The sequence below is a fragment of the Pseudophryne corroboree genome, chromosome 3, assembly GCF_028390025.1.
Source record: "Pseudophryne corroboree isolate aPseCor3 chromosome 3, aPseCor3.hap2, whole genome shotgun sequence".
NCBI classification, from domain to species: Eukaryota; Metazoa; Chordata; class Amphibia; order Anura; family Myobatrachidae; genus Pseudophryne; species Pseudophryne corroboree.
In genome coordinates, this window is record NC_086446.1 from 699,977,657 (window position 1) to 700,001,743 (window position 24,087).

General features: G+C 46.8%; 1 protein-coding gene across 5 annotated transcripts in view; it reads left to right on the top strand.

Annotated features, from left to right (window-relative positions):
* Positions 1–24,087, top strand: part of LOC135056636 (exocyst complex component 6-like) — a 606,161-nt gene that overhangs the window by 325,871 nt on the left and 256,203 nt on the right. For all 5 annotated transcript variants that reach the window (XM_063962052.1, XM_063962055.1, XM_063962057.1 and 2 more), the window contains exons 9-12: positions 1,083–1,166; positions 1,267–1,313; positions 2,664–2,784; positions 5,288–5,359. In XM_063962052.1, the coding sequence (XP_063818122.1) occupies positions 1,083–1,166; positions 1,267–1,313; positions 2,664–2,784; positions 5,288–5,359 (324 nt within the window). The remainder of the gene's footprint in view (positions 1–1,082; positions 1,167–1,266; positions 1,314–2,663; positions 2,785–5,287; positions 5,360–24,087) is intronic.

The following is a 24,087-nucleotide window of genomic DNA, read 5'->3' on the forward strand; positions in this document are numbered from 1 at the left end:
CGTTGCTCGGACCGCGCCCCCTAAATGGCGGCCAAACGCCGACAGCCCGCCCCCTCCCATCCAGCAACTGCCTCTGGCTGTCAGTCAGGCAGAGGCGATTGCAGGGCTGACACAGCTGTCGGCTGTCTGGCATGCGCCGGCACATGCGCAGTTCAGACCTGATCACCGCTGTGCGAAAACGCACAGCAGCGATCACGTCTGAATTAGCCTCTTTCTACTAAGCCTTGGAGAGAGATAAAGGGGCCAGAAATAAAGTGCTAGCCAATCAGCTCCTATCTAATGTTCCAAACACAGCCTGTAACATGGCAGTTAGGAGCTGATTGATTAGTACTTTATCTCTCTCCACTTTATCTTTTTCCAAGGCTTTGTACATAGACCCCTATGTATTGATGCATATTTCACATGCTTATGGATCAATGGTGAGGCAGTGTTGTGGCACGGTGGCTAGTATTGCTGATTCAAAGCATGGGGGTCTTGAGTTTTATTGCTGACCAGAGCCCGGTATGTGTTGAGTTTGTATGTTCTCTATATGTTTGTGCTAGTTTCCTCCTGTTGCTCTGTTTTCTCCAACAGTCCAGAAATATACTGGTCGATTAGCTGCTGATTAAAATGGAAGTGTGTGTGTGTGTGTGTGTGTGTGTGTGTGTGTGTGTGTGTGTGTGTGTGTGTGTGTGTTAGGGAATTTTGCTTCAATAGGGCAAGATCTGATGGGTATGACCAATATTATTTGTACAGTGCTGCGGAAAATTGTGATGCTATATAAATGCTAATTATAATAATGCTTATGTACGATTATTGGTGATTCATATGTCCTATGCCCATATACAGATCGATGGTGGTGCATGTGTTATGTACTGATAAAATAGAAGCCTTAAGAAATGCATTTTACAAGCACTGGCTCTACTTGCATATATCCATGTTTCATTTTCCAGTGTGACACCTCTGTTATTCTCAGGCTGTTCCGTTTCTTTGTAACCGTTTGGTGTCCTGAAAGTTTTCCATTCTCTTGACCTTTATACAACTGCACAGGGTGGCAGAACCGCTTTTCATGAACTGTAATATTTTGCTTTGTTACTTTTCAGGGTGATAAAGAAATATTTGAAAACTATTACAGAAAGCAGAGAAGAAAACAAGCCCGATTAGTTCTCCAGCCCCAGTCAAACATGGTAACCGTATTCATTTCAAGATTGCTACAAGGATCATTGTGTCAGTCTTCTTGTGGAGACATTCAATTCAGGTTTTTTTTTTTTGTCCCTTTCATTACAGCATGAGACAGTTGAAGGATATAGGAAATACTTCAGCCAGATCGTGGGGTAAGCACTCATAGGGCTCGATTAAATTCAGCGCGGATTGAATAGCACCAGGAATTCATTCCCAGTGCTATTCAATTCAGCGCGCTGTGACACCCATCCGGGGATGCGAGCAGAAATTTGACAAAAATGCTGGTGCAATGCTGCTTTCTGATCTTAACACGGCGGAAACCACATTGCGCTGGGTTCTTTAGACTGAGAATGGCGGTTCTCGCGGCAAAACACCCTGTTTAGTCTGCGAGAACTGGCCTTTCCCGACAACGCCCTGAATTGAATAGCATCGGGAGCTAAATCCCGCTGCTATTCAATCTGTGCAGAATTGAATTAAGCCCATAGTTTGGGGAAACTCTGCTAATCATTTCTTGACAGAGGGAAAAGAAAATCATAATATTTGAATTCTAGAATATTGGAGAAGCTTTAGATATTGCGCAGCTTCCTAGACTATTGTTTTTTTATTTATAATTCAGTGGTTTTGCAGCAAGCCTTAAAGTGGCAGTATTTTTAAAGTATTGCCCGCTTGGTAAATGAACCCCAAAAACAAATGCGTTTTAATATCCTTAAGGCTTTATTTCCAAAGCCGCTGCTTGCTTTTACACTGATTTTAAGTGCCGTTTTAAATGTTTACCCTCCAATCCATCGGGAAGCGGCGGTATACAAAAGCCACTGCTTTGTAAATTAAGCCCTTAGTATTTAGCATCCTATAACAATATGAATTTTCTGTTGCTAATGATACAAAACTTTATTTGAATTGACATAACTTGACTTTCATTACTCATTAATATTTTTATTGCACAGCATTCTAGAATATTATTATTCCTAAAGTTTTAAATGGAACTTTGGTTTTGTTTTATTTATTTATTGCACATTGTATTCTTCCTGGTCATACTGTCATATCCTGTAGTCATAAGTTCAAAATATATTATATTGATTTACCTCCTACTAAAATAAACATTATAAAGCCACATATTACATGGAGATTGTTCATTTTAGCTGCCTAATATCAAAATATAATATTTCATGCCATAGTAAAATAGTGCAAAGGGGCTGTAAACTACAGCTACAGTACCTGTCAAGATGATTAAGTTTAATTTACAAGAGGCTGATAAAAGGTCATCTCTGAGTGTTTGCTATGGGTTACAACACATGTATGCTGTAAAATTAGCTTTGTAAACTCCTATTTACATATTTTTAGTCATTAATGCTAGTTTTTTTGTGACGCAAACAGAAGAGTCGTATTTGGGTAAAGAAGCTGTACTGTCTGCATAACAAACCCAATATATAAGGACATCTGTTTTGTGAGATAATTGCTTATCTTTACTCCTGATTGTTTAATGGTCATTCCTTTGGCTTTAGGTTTTTCGTAGTAGAAGATCACATTTTACATGTAACGCAAGGTCTGGTGACTGGAAGCTACACCACCGAGCTCTGGACCATGGCGCAGTCGAAGATCATTGCAGCCCTTCGAACACACTCTGTAAGTGAGATGAGCCCCTGGATTCTATGCAGCTCGTACAGTAAAGGCTGCTGTATGTTGAAAAGCTGGATAATGTCAAAGTGAAGATTTACTCTTCCATCATTGTGCTTTTTTTGTAATTAGATGTTGTTCAGATTGAGAAGAAGACCTGCCAGGCTTTTGTTTTTGCCCAGAAGACTCCGGCTGTGAGCACCAGCCATGGGCTATTTGCATAATCCTTCTCTGATTTACAACTGATTGGGCCCTCAAAACGCTCTCTTAGTCCTGCACTTTAGAATATGCATAGTTAATCTGCTGTTATTATTGCAATCTGTCCTCATTAGTCTCAACTGACCTCTTCATTAGATCAGTCTGAATGGTTCAGTACTAGGAGCAACAGCAGGAAATAGTTCCTAATTATCATCGCAAATACCTAGGCTACAAAAAATCTCACCCAGCAAACCCTTATAGCTGTTCCTAGCCGTCCATGCCATCGTGTTAGAGCTACAGTGCCTACAGGTCATACTTGCCTACTCCTGCTCCAAAGTATCGCCCATATAACCAGTGTAACTGTATGTAAAGACACTGCAGTATTGGCTACCATACAGTAAGTATGGTAGCCAATGGGATTCTGGTTTTCAGCTGTCCTGTGTAGCTTAGTCTAAGCAATGCTGATTGGATGCTATGAGATACTGCACATTTGTGCCATATTATTAAGGAAATCTTTTAAGTTCCAGAAAGGTCCTTAACTGTGCATAGCTGTCCCAAAGTAAAATCTCATCGCCGTTTTTCGTAGAGGATAGATGTGGGATTATTCGGCCTTTCATGTGACGATGGCAGGTTGACTATAAAGACTTTTTGTAGACTGCATTATTACCAGTATGGTGTCTCATTCCAAAGCCTGTATTCTATACTTACACTATAACCATGCATCCCTAAAGTTATAAAGATGACATTGTAGCCTTAGCGTTTGGAAGGAAACGCAACAACCGTGAGTGAACAGGCACCATGCAGTTCACCTATAATTCCCATAAAGTACGCGTCTTTATTTCTTTTGCCGTTTGTCTTGGCAGAGTTATGTGTAATTACAAGTAGCGTTGACAGCATTATAGCCTGCTTACATCTGTTTCGCAGGAAGGTTGGAATACTCGGGACACTTTGTAGAAGTCGGCAGACTGCATTGTTCTCCGTTAACCCCGTACCAGTTGCTCTTTGCCTGTGCAATTTTACACCTCTTTGAAGAAGATGGAATTGAGCCAAGCAATAAATTGTCTGAAATAGGAGAGATAAGCTCCTGCTGTCTAATGCTATGAAATCCATCTTTATTGTAATGGTTTTTTTTTTGGTCTTTAAAGAGGGAAAACAGCCATTTGACAGAACTTGTTAGTTGCTTTGCATTGGCTGCATATGGGGGAGATTTATTAAACCTTGTAGAAGTTGCTGGTAGCAACCGATCAGATTCTAGCTATCATTTTATATACTGTACTAGATAAATGACAGCTATAATTTCACAGATTGCTATGGGTAACACCACCTGTCCTCTTTAGATGGTTTGATGAATCGACCCCATAGGGGAAAGGGAAGGGGGCAGCCAATTGCCTACAAGGCTAACTTTTTCCTTTGGGTGGAACCCATGTTTCAACTTGCCAATTCACAGGGAACCAGTGACAGCACAAAATGCCTCGTGGCTCAGAGTTCTTTTGGAAATAATCTTAGTTTTAGAGGACATTTGTGGAAACCGCTCTAAGTTGGTGGAGATGTTTTCTCTCCCTGTTCTGTAAAATAACAGAATCTGAAGCTTTCTACACTTTCAACTGGAACAGTTTTCATAAATACCCCTCCTACATACCTACAGATGTGTCCTCCTACATCTTGCCTCAATACGTCACGTAGCAAGAGATGTCTGGCGTAAGTGAGCTGACAGGTCCCGTGCAACTCCGTTAGCATCTTTCTGCTTTTTTTTTTTTTTTTTACTAATATGCAATGTGAAGAAGATGCAGAAGTAGAATCTGCTGCTTAAAATGATATTCAGCATGCCTATATTCTCTGTGCATCTGTGGCTTTAACTGCATATGGATTGGTACGTTACAGGTTTTTTTTTAGGAAAACACTGTAATGTACCATTTCATATGCAGATACAGCTGCGGTCGCACACAAAATATAGGCATGCCGCATATAATTTTAATCATTATAAACTTGTGCGTCCTATTCGCATCGGTTTGCGAATAAGACGCATTTTAATGGTAAAAGTCACACGTAAAGATGCTTGCCGCTACCGAGTCACGCCATGGCATTGCTTGGCATGGCGTGACTAGAAGGACTGTTTAACGTGCTGGGCGGCTAGATGTGAGTGGCCACATATGTAATAATTATAGTGTAATAGGGGTGTGCAGTATTCTCATCAGTGACTCAGAATCAAAATATATGGTCATCTCTTTCTCGTTAGCATGTTATGTGGTAGGTCTACAACATAAAACTGTGCAATAATACAATATATTTAATGAAAATTCCATTTATTTTTCAGTCCTACTGCACAGACCCCGATCTGGTTTTGGAGCTAAAGAACCTAATTGTGGTATTCGCTGATACTCTGCAGGTCAGTATAATTATGGCTTCTTTACAATTCCTGTTAGATTTGCTGCTGGGTGAAGGCTGATTTGGGCGTTTTGATGTGTTCAGTTATGTCAGTGATTCATATGTCTGCTATGAGTAAGATTAGTGAACTGTCATTTTCTTTTGACGAGTGAACAGTGAATCCATTTTTGTCATCTCTTGCATTATAGCATGAATTAGAACCCTGGTTTCATCAACAGGAAAATATGTATCTCTGTGGGGCCGATTCAATTACTAGCCATTTGCAGCAGAGTGCCATCAGATTAGTTGGGTAAAGACACTTTGCAGTCAACATCTCGCTAGTTTTTCCTTGCACCACAATGAGGTGCGCTGGCAATAAGCGAAGATTGTCAACCACCGAATGTAATTCCAAAAATATATTTTAAGATGGGACCAATTGCAGTCACAAACAACAAATAAAATAGCATTAAAAACTTCATGAAAATAGACAAATATAAAAGAACACACGCACACATTAAATCAATAAGGATAAACATTTAAGTTTGGGGAAATGTATTAATTGGCAATTTTACCAGTACATTTCTAATTTCATTTATTTCTTTCATTTGCAAATTAATTATCTGTGCCCACTTATGTAATGTAAGTTATGTATGTGCCCCCATAATGTTGTTTTCTCTAACTTCCTAGTGGATGCTGGGGACTCCGTAAGGACCATGGGAATAGACGGGCTCCGCAGGAGACAGGGCACTTTAAGAAAGAATTTGGATACTGGTGTGCTCTGGCTCCTCCCTCTATGTCCCTCCTCCAGACCTCCGTTTGAATCTGTGCCCGGACGAGCTGGGTGCTACTTAGTGAGCTCTCCTGAGCTTACTATAAGAAAGTATTTTGTTAGGTTTTTTTATTTTCAGAGAGATCTGCTGGCAACAGACTCTCTGCAGCGTGGGACTGAGGGGAGAGAAGCAGCCCTACTCACTGAAGATAGGTCCTGCTTCTTAGGCTACTGGACACCATTAGCTCCAGAGGGATCGTACACAGGATCTCACCCTTTGTCGTCCGATCCCGGAGCCGCGCCGTCATCCCCCTCGCAGAGCCGGAAGACAGAAGCCGGTGACAGAAGCAAGAAGACTTCAAAAGCGGCGGCAGAAGACTCCAGTCTTCAAACTGAGGTAGCGCACAGCACTGCAGCTGTGCGCCATTGCTCCCACATTAAACCCACACACTCCGGTCACTGTGGGGTGCAGGGCGCAGGGGGGGCGCCCTGGGCAGCAATTAGGAACCTCTTGGCAAAAAGCAGCATATATACAGTTGGGCACTGTATATATGCATGAGCCCCCACCATTATTTTACACACAAACGCGGGACAGAAGCCCGCCGCTGAGGGGGCAGGGCTTCTTCCTCAGCACTCACCAGCGCTATTTTCTCTCCACAGCTCCGCTGAGAGGAAGCTCCCCAGGCTCTCCCCTGCAGAAACACGGTAGAAGAGGGTAAAAAGAGAGGGGGGGCACATAAATTAGGCGCAAAAAGCTTATATACAGCAGCTACTGGGTTAACACTAAGTTACTGTGTGATTCCTGGGACATATAGCGCTGGGGTGTGTGCTGGCATACTCTCTCTGTCTCTCCAAAGGGCCTTGTGGGGGAACTGTCTTCAAAAAAGAGCATCCCCTGTATGTGTGTGGTGTGTCGGTACGCTTGTGTCGACATGTTTGACGAGGAAGGCTATGTGGAAGCAGAGCGGGAGCAAATGAATGTGGGGTCGGCGCCGGCACCTGGGTGGATGGATATGTGGAAGGTTTTAAATGATAATGTTAACTCCTTGCATAAAAGGTTGGATAAAGTTGAAACCTTAGGACAGTCGGGGTCACAGCCCATGCCTGATCCTATGTCGCAGAGGCCGTCAGGGTCTCAGAAGCGCCCACTATCCCAAATTGTTGACACAGATACCGACATGGAGTCTGATTCCAGTGTCGATTACGATGATGCAAAGTTACAGCCTAAATTGGCAAAAGCCATCCGTTATATGATTATAGCAATGAAGGATGAGTTGCACATCACAGAGGAAACCCCAGTCCCTGACAAGAGGGTTTATATGTATGGGGGAAAAAGGCAGGAGGTGACCTTTCCCCCTTCACATGAGCTAAATGAGTTATGTGCAAAGGCTTGGGAATCACCAGATAAAAAACTGCAGATTTCCAAACGGATGCTTATGGCGTATCCTTTCCCGCCAACGGACAGGTTACGCTGGGAATCCTCCCCTAGGGTGAACAAAGCTCTAACACGCTTATCCAAGAGGGTAGCCCTGCCGTCACAGGATACGGCCACCCTAAAAGATGCTGCGGATAGAAAGCAAGAGGGTACCCTGAAGTCCATTTACACACATTCAGGTACCTTACTAAGGCCGGCAATTGCGTCGGCCTGGGTGTGTAGTGCTGTAGCAGCATGGACGGATTCCTTATCTGAGGATCTGGATACCTTAGACAAGGATACTATATTAATGACCCTGGGGCATATAAAAGACGCTGTCCTGTATATGAGAGATGCTCAAAGAGACATTAGCCTACTGGGCTCTAGAATAAATGCAATGTCGATTTCTGCCAGAAGGGTCCTGTGGACTCGGCAATGGACAGGCGATGCCGACTCAAAAAGGCACATGGAGGTTTTACCTTACAAGGGTGAGGAATTGTTTGGGGAGGGTCTCTTGGACCTGGTCTCCACAGCTACTGCTGGAAAGTCAAATTTTTTGCCATATGTTCCCTCACAACCTAAGAAAGCACCGTATTACCAAATGCAGTCCTTTCGTTCACAAAGAGGCAAGAAAGTCCGAGGTGCGTCCTTTCTTGCCAGTGGCAAGGGTAGAGGAAAGAAGCTGCACAACACAGCTAATTCCCAGGAACAGAAGTCCTCCCCGGCTTCCACTAAATCCACCGCATGACGCTGGGGCTCCACAGGCGGAGCTAGGCCCGGTGGGGGCGCGTCTCCGAAATTTCAGCCACAAGTGGGTTCACTCCCAGGTGGATCCCTGGGCAATAGAGATTGTGTCTCAGGGATACAAGCTGGAATTCGAGGAGATGCCCCCTCACCGATACCTCAAATCGGCCCTGCCAGCTTCCCCCTTAGAGAGGGAAATAGTGTTAGCTGCAATTCACAAATTGTATCTTCAGCAGGTGGTGGTCAAGGTTCCCCTCCTTCAACAAGGAAAGGGTTATTATTCGACCATGTTTGTGGTACCGAAACCGTACGGTTCGGTCAGACCCATATTGAATTTAAAATCCCTGAACATATACCTGAAAAGGTTCAAGTTCAAGATGGAATCGCTCAGAGCGGTCATCGCAAGCCTGGAAGGGGGGGATTTTATGGTGTCTCTGGACATAAAGGATGCATACCTTCATATCCCCATTTATCCACCTCATCAGGCGTACCTCAGATTTGTGGTACAGGATTGTCATTACCAATTCCAGACGTTGCCGTTTGGTCTCTCCACGGCACCAAGAATATTTACCAAGGTAATGGCGGAAATGATGGTGCTCCTGCGAAAGCAGGGGGTCACAATTATCCCATACTTGGACGATCTCCTCATAAAGGCGAGGTCCAGAGAGCAGTTGCTGATCAGCGTAGCACACTCTCGGGAAGTGTTACAGCAGCACGGCTGGATTCTAAATATTCCAAAGTCGCAGCTGATTCCTACGACGCGTCTGCCCTTCCTGGGTATGATTCTGGACACAGACCAGAAGTAGGTTTTTCTCCCGACGGAGAAGGCGCAGGAACTCATGACACTGGTCAGAGACCTCTTAAAACCAAAACAGGTGTCGGTGCATCACTGCACGCGAGTCCTGGGAAAGATGGTGGCATCGTATGAGGCCATTCCCTTCGGCAGGTTCCATGCGAGGACCTTTCAATGGGATCTGTTGGACAAGTGGTCCGGATCACATCTACAGATGCATCGGCTGATCACCCTATCCCCCAGGGCCAGGGTGTCTCTTCTGTGGTGGCTGCAGAGTGCTCACCTTCTCGAGGGCCGCAGATTCGGCATTCAGGACTGGGTCCTGGTGACCACGGATGCAAGCCTCCGAGGGTGGGGGGCAGTCACATAGGGAAGAAATTTCCAAGGTCTGTGGTCAAGTCAGGAAACTTGCCTTCACATCAATATCCTGGAACTAAGGGCCATATACAACGCCCTAAGTCAAGCGGAGACCCTGCTTCGCGACCAATCGGTGCTGATTCAGTCAGACAACATCACCGCAGTGGCTCATGTAAACCGCCAAGGCGGCACAAGGAGCAGGGTGGCGATGGCGGAAGCCACCAGAATTCTTCGCTGGGCGGAGAATCACGTAAGAGCACTGTCAGCAGTGTTCATTCCGGAAGTGGACAACTGGGAAGCAGACTTCCTCAGCAGGCACGACCTCCACCCGGGAGAGTGGGGACTTCATCAAGAAGTCTTTGCGCAGATTGCAAGTCGGTGGGAACTGCCACAGGTGGACATAATGGCATCCCGCCTCAACAAAAAGCTACAGAGGTATTGCGCCAGGTCAAGAGACCCTCAGGCGATAGCTGTAGACGCACTAGTGACACCGTGGGTGTTCCAGTCGGTTTATGTATTTCCTCCTCTTCCTCTCATACCCAAGGTGCTGAGAATCATAAGAAAAAGAGGAGTGAGAACAATACTCATTGTTCCGGATTGGCCAAGAAGACTTGGTATCCAGAGTTGCAAGAAATGCTCACAGAGGACCCATGGCCTCTGCCTCTAAGACAGGACCTGTTGCAACAGGGACCCTGTCTGTTCCAAGACTTACCGCGGCTGCGTTTGACGGCATGGCGGTTGAACGCCGGATCCTAGCAGAAAAAGGCATTCCGGATGAGGTTATTCCTACGCTGATAAAGGCTAGGAAGGACGTGACGGCTAAACATTATCACCGTGTATGGGGAAAATATGTTGCTTGGTGTGAGGCCAGGAATGCCCCTACGGAGGAATTCCAGCTGGGCCGTTTCCTTCACTTCCTACAGTCGGGAGTGACTTTGGGCCTAAAATTGGGTTCCATTAAGGTCCAGATTTCGGCCCTATCCATTTTCTTTAAAAAAGAACTGGCTTCTCTTCCTGAAGTCCAGACGTTTGTAAAGGGAGTGCTGCATATTCAGCCTCCTTTTGTGCCTCCAGTGGCACCTTGGGATCTTAACGTGGTGTTGAGTTTCCTGAAGTCACACTGGTTTGAGCCTCTCAAAACCGTGGAATTAAAATTTCTCACCTGGAAGGTGGTCATGCTATTAGCCTTGGCTTCAGCTAGGCGTGTGTCAGAATTAGCGGCTTTGTCACATAAAAGCCCCTATCTGGTTTTCCATATGGACAGGGCAGAATTGCGGACCCGTCCACAATTTCTGCCAAAAGTGGTGTCATCTTTTCATGTGAACCAACCTATTGTGGTGCCTGTGGCTACTCGTGACTTGGAGGATTCTGAGTTACTAGATGTGGTCAGGGCTTTGAAGGTTTATGTAGCCAGAACGGCTAGAGTCAGGAAGACTGAGTCGTTGTTTATCCTGTATGCACCCAACAAGCTGGGTGCTCCTGCTTCAAAGCAAACTATTGCTCGCTGGATCTGTAACACGATTCAGCAGGCTCATTCTACGGCTGGATTGCCGTTTCCAAAATCAGTAAAAGCCCACTCCACAAGGAAGGTGGGCTCTTCTTGGGCGGCTGCCCGAGGGGTCTCGGCATTACAGCTTTGCCGAGCGGCTACTTGGTCAGGTTCAAACACTTTTGCAAAGTTCCACAAGTTTGATACCCTGGCTGAGGAGGACCTTGTGTTTGCTCAATCGGTGCTGCAGAGTCATCCGCACTCTCCCGCCCGTTTGGGAGCTTTGGTATAATCCCCATGGTCCTTACGGAGTCCCCAGCATCCACTAGGATGTTAGAGAAAATAAGATTTTACTTACCGGTAAATCTATTTCTCGTAGTCCGTAGTGGATGCTGGGCGCCCGTCCCTAGTGCGGACTTCTTCTGCAATACTTGTATATAGTTATTGCTTAAATAAGGATTATGTTTGGTTGCATCAGGGTTGATCTGATGCTCCGTTGTTGTTCATACTGTTAACTGGGTAAGTTTATCACAAGTTATAAGGTGTGATTGGTGTGACTGGTATGAGTCTTGCCCTGGATTCCAAAATCCTTTCCTTGTACTGTCAACTCTTCCGGGCACAGTTTCTCTAACTGAGGTCTGGAGGAGGGACATAGAGGGAGGAGCCAGAGCACACCAGTATCCAAATTCTTTCTTAAAGTGCCCTGTCTCCTGCGGAGCCCGTCTATTCCCATGGTCTTTACGGAGTCCCCAGCATCCACTACGGACTACGAGAAATAGATTTACTGGTAAGTAAAATCTTATTATTTATTTATTAACAGTTTGTTATATAGCGCAGCATATTCCCTTGCGCTTTACAATTAGAATAACAGTAATAGAACAAGACTGGGCAAAAACAGACAGATATTGAGGTAGGAAGGCCCTGCTCCCAAGCTTACAATCTATAGGGAAATAGGCATTAATACACAAGGATAGATGCTACCTATTGCATAATGTTCCACCAGATTGCAAAGGTTCATAATGGGCTGTATGATATATTCACCCAGCAATGTGGCCAAGGGTCAGGAGGGTGGGAAAGTGAAGAAAGATAAAATATGTGAGGTTATGTGTGGATTCTACAGAGGTGATGTAATTAGATAGGGAGGCATTGAAGATTATGTGGGTATGTTCGGAATCTGATAAGCTTGCCTAAAGAGGTGAGTTTTCAGGGAACGTTTGAAGGTTTGGAGACTAGAGGTGAGTTTTATTGTGCATGGGAGGGCATTACACAGAGTGGTCACTTCCCGGATAAAGTCCTGTAATTTTTTTAGTGGGACCAAGTAATACGTGTGGATGAGAGATGCAGATCTTGTGCAGAGTGAAGAGATCCACTAGGGAAATATTTTTCTCTGACGTCCTAGTGGATGCTGGGAACTCCGTAAGGACCATGGGGAATAGCGGGCTCCGAAGGAGGCTGGGCACTCTAGAAAGATTTCAGACTACCTGGTGTGCACTGGCTCCTCCCACTATGACCCTCCTCCAAGCCTCAGTTAGAATTCGTGCCCGGCCGAGGTTGGATGCACACTAGGGGCTCTCCTGAGCTCTTAGAAAGAATAGACTTAGGTTTTTTATTTTCAGTGAGACATGCTGGCAACAGGCTCACTGCAGCGAGGGACTAAGGGGAGAAGAAGCGAACTCGCCTACTTGCAGCCGGATTGGGCTTCTTAGGCTACTGGACACCATTAGCTCCAGAGGGATCGACCGCAGGCCCAGTCCTTGGTGTTCGGTCCCGGAGCCGCGCCGCCGTCCCCCTTACAGAGCCAGAAGCAAGAAGATGGTCCGGAAAATCGGCGGCATGAAGACTCTGTCTTCACCAAGGTAGCGCACAGCACTGCAGCTGTGCGCCATTGCTCCTCTCACACTTCACACTCCGGTCACTGAGGGTGCAGGGCGCTGGGGGGGGGCGCCCTGAGGTAGCAATAATAACACCTTGGCTGGCTAAAATACCTCAATATATAACCCCAGAGGCTATATATGAGGTAAATGCCCCTGCCAGAATTCCATAAAAAGCGGGAGAATAGGCCGCGAAAAAGGGGCGGAGCCTATCTCCTCAGCACACTGGCGCCATTTTTCCCTCACAGCTCGGCTGGAAGGAAGCTCCCTGGCTCTTCCCTGCAATATACAGTAACAGTAAGAGGGAAAAGAGAGGGGGGGCATTAAATTTGGCAGTATATATACATATATATTATATGAAAAGCAGCTATTAGGGACATAACTCAGTTAGTCCCTGTATATATATAGCGCTCTGGTGTGTGCTGGCATACTCTCACTCTGTCCCCCCAAAGGGCTTTTTGTGGGTCCTGTCCTCTTTTGAGCATTCCCTGTGTGTGTGGGGTGTGTCGGTACGGCTGTGTCGACATGTTTGATGAGGATAATGAGGTGGAGGCGGAGCAGATGCATTTTGAAGGGACGTCACCCCCTGCGGGGCAGACACCCGAGTGGATGAACTTATGGAAAGAAATGAGTGCACGTATAGATTCTTTACATAAGAAATTTGACGACATGCCAAATGTGAGACAGCCGGGATCTCAGCTCGTGCCTGTCCAGGTGCCTCAGGGGTCGTCAGGGGCTCTAAAACGCCCGCTACCTCAGTTTGCAGACCCGGATGTCGACACGGATACTGATAACAGTGTCGACAACGATGAGCCAAACCTAATGCCTGTCAGGGCCATTCACTGCATGATTGAGGCAATGAAAGAGGTGTTAAACATTTCTGATTTACATCCAGGTACCACAAAAAAGGGTATTATGTTTGGGGAGAAAAAACTACCCGTAGTTTTTCCCCCATCAGATGAACTAAATGAAGTGTGTGAAGAAGCGTGGCTTTTCCCTGATAAAAAATTTGTAATTCCTAAGAAGGTACTAATGGCGTTCCCTTTCCCGCCAGAGGATAGGTCACGTTGGGAAACACCACCTAGGGTGGATAAAGCGCTCACACGTTTGTCAAAAAAGGTGGCACTACCCTCTCAGGATACGGCCGCCCTTAAGGAGCCTGCTGATAGAAAGCAGGAGGCAATCCTGAAGTCTGTATACACACACTCAGGCATTATACTTAGACCAGCTATTGCGTCAGCTTGGATGTGCAGTGCTGCCGCTGCATGGTCCGAAAAACTGTCAGAAAATATTGACACACTAGACAGAGACACTATTCTGCTAACGATTGACCATATAAAAGATTCAGTCTTATATATGAGAGATGCACAGAGGGAAATTTGCCGGCTGGCATCTAAAGTAAGTGCATTGTCTATCTCTGCTAGGAGATGCTTATGGACTCGTCAGTGGACGGGAGATGCAGATTCCAAGAGGCACATGGAAGTTTTGCCTTATAAAGGGGAGGAATTATTTGGGGATGGTCTCTCCGACCTAGTTTCCACAGCAACGACTGGGAAGTCAGCATTTTTACCCCATGTTCCCTCACAGCCTAAGAAGGCGCCATTTTATCAGGTTCAGTCCTTTTGGACCCAGAAAAGCAAGCGTGGAAAAGGAGGGTCTTTTCTGTCTAGAGGCAGAGGTAGGGGAAAAAGGCTGCAACAGACAGCGGGTTCCCAGGAACAAAAGTCCTCCCCCGCTTCCTCTTCCAAGTCCGCCGCATGACGGTGGGGCTCCACAGGTGGAGCCAGGTACGGTGGGGGCCCGCCTCAGAAATTTCAGCGATCAGTGGGCTCGCTCACAGGTGGATCCCTGGATCCCTCAAGTAGTATCTCAGGGATACATGCTGGAATTCGAGGCGGCTCCACCCCACCGGTTCCTAAAATCTGCCTTGCCGATTGCTCCCTCAGACAGGGAGGCGGTGCTAGCGGCAATTCACAAGCTGTATTCCCAGCAGGTGATAATCAAGGTACCCCTACTTCAACAAGGCCGGGGTTACTATTCCACACTATTTGTGGTACCGAAGCCGGACGGTTCGGTGAGACCCATTTTAAATTTGAAATCCTTGAACATGTACATAAAAAAATTCAAGTTCAAGATGGAATCGCTCAGGGCGGTTATTGCAAGCCTGGACGAGGGGGATTACATGGTTTCCCTGGACATCAAGGATGCTTACCTGCATGTCCCCATTTACCATCCTCACCAGGAGTACCTCAGATTTGTGGTACAGGATTGCCATTACCAATTCCAGACGCTGCCGTTTGGACTCTCCACGGCACCAAGGGTATTTACCAAGGTTATGGCGGAAATGATGATACTCCTTCGAAGAAAGGGAGTTTTAATTATCCCGTACTTGGACGATCTCCTAATAAAGGCACGGTCCAAAGAACAGTTGTTGGTGGGAGTAGCACTATCTCAGGAAGTGCTGACCCAGCACGGCTGGATTCTGAATATCCCAAAGTCACAGCTGGTCCCGACGACACGTCTACTGTTCCTGGGGATGATTCTGGACACAGTCCAGAAAAAAGTGTTTCTCCCGGAGGAGAAAGCCAGGGAGTTGTCTTCTCTAGTCAGAGACCTCCTGAAACCAAAACAGGTATCGGTGCATCACTGCACGCGGGTCTTGGGAAAGATGGTAGCTTCTTACGAAGCAATTCCATTCGGCAGGTTCCATGCCAGAATCTTTCAGTGGGACCTGTTGGACAAGTGGTCCGGATCGCATCTTCAGATGCATCGCTTGATAACCCTGTCTGCAAGAACCAGGGTGTCTCTTCTGTGGTGGCTGCAGAGTGCTCATCTTCTGGAGGGTCGCAGATTCGGCATTCAGGACTAGGTCCTGGTGACCACGGATGCCAGCCTGCGAGGCTGGGGGGCAGTCACAAAGGGAAGAAACTTCCAAGGACTATGGACAAGTCAGGAGACTTCCCTTCACATAAATATTCTGGAACTAAGGGCCATCTACAATGCCCTAAGTCAAGCAAAATCCCTGCTCCTACACCAGCCGGTGCTGATCCAGTCAGACAACATCACGGCAGTCGCCCATGTGAATCGACAGGGCGGCACAAGAAGCAGGATGGCAATGACAGAAGCCACAAGAATTCTCCGATGGGCGGAAAATCATGTACTAGCACTGTCAGCAGTGTTCATTCCGGGAGTGGACAACTGGGAAGCAGACTTCCTCAGTAGACACGACCTCCACCCGGGAGAGTGGGGACTTCATCCAGAAGTCTTCCAAATGATTGTACATCAGTGGGGTCGTCCACAGGTGGACATGATGGCGTCCCGCCTAAACAAAAAACTAGAGAGGTATTGCGCCAGGTCAAGAGACCCTCAAGCGATAGCTGTGGACGCTCTGGTGACACCGTGGGTGTACCAGTCAGTTTATGTGTTCCCTCCGCTGCCTCTCATACCAAAGGTATTGAGAATAATAAGAAAGCGAGGAGTAAACACAATTCTCGTGGTTCCGGATTGGCCAAGAAGAACATGGTACCCGGAACTTCAAGAGATGATCTCAGAGGACCCGTGGCCTCTGCCGCTAAGACAAGACCTGCTACAGCAGGGGCCCTGTCTGTTCCAAGACTTACCGCGGCTGCGTTTGACGGCATGGCGGTTGAACGCCGGATCCTGAAAGAAAAGGGCATTCAGGAGGAAGTCATTCCTACGCTTATTAAAGCCAGGAAAGAGGTTACAGCAAATCATTATCACCGCATATGGCGGAAATATGTTGCATGGTGTGAGGCCGAAAAGGCCCCAACTGAGGAATTTCAACTAGGTCGATTTCTGTATTTCCTGCAAGCAGGAGTGAATATGGGCCTAAAACTGGGTTCCATTAAGGTACAGATCTCGGCTCTATCGATTTTCTTTCAGAAAGAACTAGCTTCAGTACCTGAAGTTCAGACATTTGTAAAGGGAGTGCTGCATATTCAGCCCCCATATGTGCCTCCTGTGGCACCTTGGGATCTCAACGTGGTGTTGAGTTTCTTAAAATCACATTGGTTTGAACCACTAAAAACTGTGGATCTGAAATATCTCACGTGGAAGGTGGTCATGTTATTGGCCTTGGCTTCTGCCAGGCGAGTATCAGAATTGGCGGCTTTGTCTTATAAAAGCCCTTATCTGATTTTCCATATGGATAGGGCAGAATTGAGGACTCGTCCCCAGTTTCTCCCTAAGGTGGTGTCAGCGTTTCATTTGAACCAGCCTATTGTGGTGCCTGCGGCCACTAGGGACTTGGAGGACTCCAAGTTGTTAGACGTGGTCAGGGCCCTGAAAATATATGTTTCCAGGACGGCTGGAGTCAGAAAATCTGACTCGCTGTTTATCCTATATGCACCCAACAAGCTGGGTGCTCCTGCTTCTAAGCAGACTATTGCTCGTTGGATTTGTAGTACAATTCAACTTGCACATTCTGTGGCAGGCCTGCCACAGCCAAAATCTGTCAATGCCCATTCCACAAGGAAGGTGGGCTCATCTTGGGCGGCTGCCCGAGGGGTCTCGGCTTTACAACTTTGCCGAGCTGCTACTTGGTCAGGGGCAAACACGTTTGCAAAATTCTATAAATTTGATACCCTGGCTGAGGAGGACCTGGAGTTCTCTCATTCGGTGTTGCAGAGTCATCCGCACTCTCCCGCCCGTTTGGGAGCTTTGGTATAATCCCCATGGTCCTTACGGAGTTCCCAGCATCCACTAGGACGTCAGAGAAAATAAGAATTTACTCACCGGTAATTCTATTTCTCGTAGTCTGTAGTGGATGCTGGGCGCCCATCCCAAGTGCGGTTTATCTGCAATACTTGTACATCGTTATTGTTAACTAAATCGGGTTATTGTTGAGCCATCTGTTGAGAGGCTCAGTTGTTTCATACTGTTAACTGGGTTTCATATCACGAGTTGTACGGTGTGATTGGTGTGGCTGGTATGAGTCTTACCCGGGATTCAAAATCCTTCCTTATTGTGTACGCTCGTCCGGGCACAGTATCGTAACTGAGGCTTGGAGGAGGCTCATAGTGGGAGGAGCCAGTGCACACCAGGTAGTCTGAAATCTTTCTAGAGTGCCCAGCCTCCTTCGGAGCCCGCTATTCCCCATGGTCCTTACGGAGTGCCCAGCATCCACTACGGACTACGAGAAATAGAATTACCGGTGAGTAAATTCTTATTTTAGATGAGTGAAGAGCCCCCTTTATTTATTTATTTAAACAATATATGTGCCCTCTTAATTTGTTTAAATAGTTTGTAAAATATATAAAATGTATAAAATAAAGTAATAATACTCCCACTTCTTATTTATAATTAATACCGCTATCTTCATAATTAATTAATTGAATAAAACATTTTCTATAGTGTAGTGTATTTTTTTCTTGGTCCGATGCAGGTGAAAAAAAAACCTTAACAAATAGATATCTTCCTATCTGGTCCTTCATCAAACCCTATAGTTCAAGGACCAATGCAAAGTGGGATGGCCCATTCAGAAAGAGGAGGGGGATTTTATACTGGATTTTTATTTTTTTACAGAATGACACTCTTTGAAAACCTCCTTTTTCTGGGCTGTTTTTTAAAAAACGTTTAAATACAATTTTTGCAACTGCAGGTCAATGTATCTGGCGGCTTGTGTTTTTTTCAAATTAAAAAAAAAATCGTAATGGTTTACTTATTGCAGCTTGCACTATAAAATGCCAGATTTGCAGATATTTTCCAGTAGTTTTACCATGATAAATTCTGTGATCGTACGATAGACCAAAATCACACCAAAACAAAAATCATTGCTTGATAAATTTCCTCTATTAAGTTCAAACCCGTCATTGAGTTCAAACCCATCATCATCCTTTGGGGGGAAAAATTGTGCAAAATGTAAATCTAGTGAGATTCTCTTTATTTAGACTGATTTTAGGGTTTTTCCCTTTTAAGTACTTCTGTCATAATTGATATCCAAAACAGTACAGGAGAGTATTGTGACTATTGTGTTTAGCATGAAAATGTTTGTGAATGTCATAGAATTATGTATTACATTTATTGTGGCGCTGATTCTCATAATTAAAAATCATTAAATAAATAAATAAATTTCTCTTACGTCCTAGAGGATGCTGGGGACTCCGTAAGGACCATGGGGTATAGACGGGCTCCGCAGGAGATAGGGCACCTAAAAAGAACTTTGACTATGGGTGTGCACTGGCTCCTCCCTCTATGCCCCTCCTCCAGACCTCAGTTAGATCTTGTGCCCAGAGGAGAATGGGTGCACTGCAGAGAGCTCTCCAGAGTTTTCTGTGGAAAAAGAATTTTGTTAGGTTTTTTATTTTCAGGGAGTCCTGTTGGCAACAGGCTCCCTGCATCGTGGGACCGAGGAGAGAGAAGCAGAGCTGGCTTGTCAAGTTGGGCACTGCTTCTAAGGCTACTGGACACAATTAGCTCCAGAGGGAGTCGGAACACAGGTCTCACCTGGGGTTCGTCCCGGAGCCGCGCCGCCGTCCTCTTCACAGATGCCGAAGGTAGAAGCGGATAGAGAAGACAGAAGACATCTTAGGCGGCAGAAGACATCAGATCTTCATGAGGTACCGCTGCGCGCCATTGCTCCCAGTCACACACACACAGAGCAGCACTGAAGGGTGCAGGGCGCAGGGGGGGGGGGGCGCCCTGGGCAGCAATAAACCTCACATTTTGGCACAAATACAGTGGGATTAGACTGCGGAGGCAGTAAATCTCTGATCCCCCGCCATTTTATTGAAAAATCACTGGGACCGAAGCCCGCCGTCGGGTGGGCGGGGCTTGATCCTCAGCACTAACCAGTGCCATTTTCTCCACAGAAGCTGCATGAGAAAGAAAACGCTGGCTCCCTGGTCTCTCCCCTGCTGAACACAGGCTGGAAAAAAGAGGAGGGGTGCACTTTGGCGACGCAGTGAGTGGGAATTGACATAATATATATAAAAAAGCGCTATCTGGATATATATATTTTTTTCCAGTGTTGTTAAGCGCTGGTGTGTGCTGGCATACTCTTTCTCTGTCTCTCCTTAGGACCTGGTTGGGGTTTTGTCCCCTTATAGGTTAATCCCTGTGTGTGTGGGGTGTCGGTACGTGTGTGTCGACATGTCTGAGGCGGAAGGCTTCTCCAAGGAGGAGGTGGAGCAAATGAGTGGTGTGTCCCCGTCGGTTGTGCCGACTCCAGATTGGATGGACATGTGGCATTCGTTGCATGCAAGTGTGGCATCTTTACATAAAAGGCTTGATAAGGCTGGTTTAGGGGGGACATCAGGCGGTCAATCCTCAGATTGGACCGACTCACAGGGCCCGTCGGGGTCTCAAAAGCGTCCCATAACACAAGACCCTACTACCGACACGGATTCTGATTCTAGTGTCGACTATGATGAAGTAAAATTGCACCCTAGGGTGACTAAAACCATTCAGTGTATGATTGTGGCAATAAGGGATGTGTTGCATATTGTGGATGAACCCTCGGTCCCCGACACAAGGGTACACATGTTTAAGGAAAAGAAACAGATTATTAATTTTCCCACATCTCATGAATTAAATGAGTTCTTTGGAAAAGCTTGGGAGACTCCGGATAAGAGACCGCAGATCCCCAAAAGAATTTTTATGGCATACCCTTTCCCTAAGCAGAACAGGGAGATTTGGGAATCACCCCCCACTGTTGACAAGGCCCTGACGCGCTTGTCCAAGAAAGTGGCGCTACCGTCTCCTGACACAGCGGCCCTTAAGGACCCTGCAGATCGCAGGCAAGAAACTACCTTAAAGGGTATTTATTCTCATACGGGTGCTGTGTTAAGACCGACGATTGCGTCGGCATGGGTGTGTAGCGCAATTGCAGCTTGGACAGATGAGCTGACAGATCAATTTGATACTATGGATAAGGATACTATATTCCTAACTCTAGCCCATATAAAAGAAGCAGTCTTATTTATGAGGGATGCTCAAAGGGACATTGGATTGCTAGCTTCTAGGGCCAATGCCATGTCTATCTCAGCGAGAAGATCCTTATGGACTCGCCAATGGACGGGTGATGCAGATTCCAAAAAACATATGGAAGTACTACCCTATAAGGGTGATGTATTGTTTGGGGATGGGCTGACGGACCTGGTTTCCACAGCTACAGCATGTAAATCAAATTTTTTACCATATATTCCTTAACAGCAAAAGAAAGCAGCACCCTATCAGATGCAGTCCTTTCGGTCGCACAAGTCCAAAAGAGGTCGGAGATCCTCTTTCCTCGCCAGAGGTAAGGGCAGAGGCAAGAGAGCACCTGCTTCGGCAGGTGCCCAGGAACAAAAGTCCTCCCCGGCTGCTCCAAAAACCACAGCATGACGCTGGGACTCCCCTGAGGGAGTCCGCACCGGTGGGGGCACGTCTTCGACTTTTCAGTCAGGCCTGGGTCAGTTCGGACCTGAATCCCTGGGTGTTGGAAATAGTTTCCCAGGGTTACAAATTGGAATTTGAGGATGTGCCCCCGAGCCGATTTTTCAAATTGGCCCTACCAGCTTCCACATCGGAAAGGGATGTAGTGTTAGCTGCAATTCAAACGCTGTGTAAACAGCAAGTGATAATCAAGGTTCCCCTGCACCAGCAGGGAAGAGGTTACTATTCAACCCTATTTGTGGTCCCGAAACCGGACGGTTCAGTCAGACCGATTTTGAATCTGAAATCCCTAAACCTGTACATAAAGAGATTCAAATTCAAAATGGAATCTCTCAGAGCAATAATAGCCAACATGGAGGAGGGGGAGTTTATGGTGTCTCTGGACATAAAGGATGCGTACCTTCATGTCCCCATATATGCCCCCCATTAGGAATACCTGAGATTCACTGTATAGGATTGTCATTACCAATTTCAGACGTTGCCGTTTGGACTTTCCACGGCCCCGAGGATTTTCACCAAGATAATGGCGGAAATGATGGTGGTCCTGCGCAAGCATGGAGTCACAATTATCCCATACTTGGACGATCTCCTGATAAAAGCGAGATCAAGGGAGAAATTGCTGAGCAGTGTGGCGCTCTCTCGGAGAGTGCTCCAGCAACACGGTTGGATTCTAAATCTACCAAAGTCACAGTTGATTCCGACAACTCGACTACCGTTCCTAGGTATGATACTGGATACGGAACAAATGAAGGTCTTCCTCCGAATAGAGAAAGCCCAAGACATCCAGAACATGGTCAGAGACCTGTTAAAACCGAAAAGAGTGTCAGTTCACCAATGCACTCGAGTTCTGGGGAAATTGGTGGCGGCCTACGAGGCCATTCCCTTCGGAAGGTTCCATGCAAGGACTTTTCAATGGGACCTTCTGGACAAGTGGTCCGGGTCCCATCTGCACTTACATCGGAAAATAACTCTGTCCCCAGGAACCAGAGTGTCCCTCCTGTGGTGGTTGCAAAGTGCTCACCTGCTGGAGGGTCGCCGGTTCGGGATTCAGGACTGGATCCTGGTTACCACGGACGCGAGCCTCCGAGGATGGGGAGCGGTCACACAGGGAAAGACTTTTCAGGGTCTTTGGTCAGACCAGGAGTCCTGTCTACACATCAATGTGTTGGAACTCAGGGCCATTTACAACGGCCTTCGACAAGCGGAGAGTTTTCTTCGAAACCTTCCGGTTCTGATTCAATCAGACAGTGTCACAGCAGTGGCTCATGTGAACCACCAAGGTGGGACAAGAAGCAGAGTCGCGATGGCAGAAGCCACAAGGATCCTTCGCTGGGCGGAAAATCATGTAAGAGCTCTGTCGGCTGTCTTCATTCCGGGAGTGGACAACTGGGAAGCAGACTTCCTCAGCAGACACGATCTCCATCCAGGAGAGTGGGGACTTCATCAAGAAGTCTTTGCAGACGTAACACGTCTTTGGGGAACTCCTCAAATAGACATGATGGCGTCACGCCTCAACAAAAAACTTCGGAGGTATTGCGCCAGGTCTCGGGACCCTCAGGCAGTAGCAGTAGACGCACTAGTAACACCGTGGGTGTTCGAATCGGTCTACGTGTTTCCTCCTCTTCCTCTCATCACAAAAGTGTTGAGGATCATAAGACGAAGAAGAGTACAGACGATACTCGTTGTCCCAGACTGGCCTCGAAGGGCCTGGTACTCGGATCTACAAGAGATGCTCACAGGAGACCCCTGGCCTCTTCCTCTGAGGGAAGACCTGTTGCAGCAGGGGCCCTGTGTATTTCAAGACTTACCGCGGTTACGTTTGACGGCATGGCGGTTGAACGCCGAATCCTAGCAAAAAAGGGGATTCCGGAAGAGGTCATCCCTACTTTAATAAAGGCTAGGAAGGAGGTGACGATAAAACATTATCACCGTATCTGGCGAAAGTATGTGTCTTGGTGTGAGACCAAGAATGCACCTACGGAAGATTTTCATCTGGGTCGTCTTCTCCACTTCCTACAGACAGGAGTGGATATGGGCCTGAAATTAGGCTCGGTTAAGGTACAGATTTCGGCCCTCTCGATTTTCTTTCAGAAGGAATTGGCTTCTCTTCCAGAAGTCCAGACGTTTGTAAAGGGAGTGCTGCACATCCAGCCCCCTTTTGTGCCTCCAGTGGCACCATGGGACCTGAACGTGGTGTTGCAGTTCCTAAAATCACACTGGTTTGAACCGCTTAACAAGGTTGAGTTGAAATTTCTTACCTGAAAGGTGGTCATGTTGTTGGCCTTAGCATCAGCAAGGCGAGTGTCAGGATTGGCGGCTTTGTCACACAAGAGCCCCTACTTGATTTTTCATGTGGATCGAGCTGAATTGAGGACACGTCCGCAATTTTTGCCTAAAGTGGTTTCGTCGTTTCCATATGAATCAACCTATTGTGGTGCCTGTGGCTGCCGGTGACCTGGAGGATTCCAGATCCCTGGACGTAGTCAGGGCCTTAAAAATTTATGTAGCCAGGACGGCTAGAATTAGGAAAACAGAGGCTCTGTTTGTCCTGTATGCGGCCAATAAGATTGGCGCTCCTGCTTCAAAGCAGACTATTGCTCGCTGGATCTGTAATACGATTCAGCAGGCTCACTCTACGGCTGGATTGCCGGTACCAAATTCAGTTAAGGCCCATTCCACTACGAAGGTGGGCTCTTCTTGGGCGGCTGCCCGAGGCGTCTCGGCTTTACAACTTTGCCGAGCGGCGACTTGGTCGGGGTCAAACACTTTTGCTAAATTCTACAAGTTTGATACCCTGGCTGATGAGGACCTAGCGTTTGCTCAGTCGGTGCTGCAGAGTCGTCCGCACTCTCCCGCCAGATTGGATGCTTTGGTATAAACCCCATGGTCCCTACGGAGTCCCCAGCATCCTCTAGGACG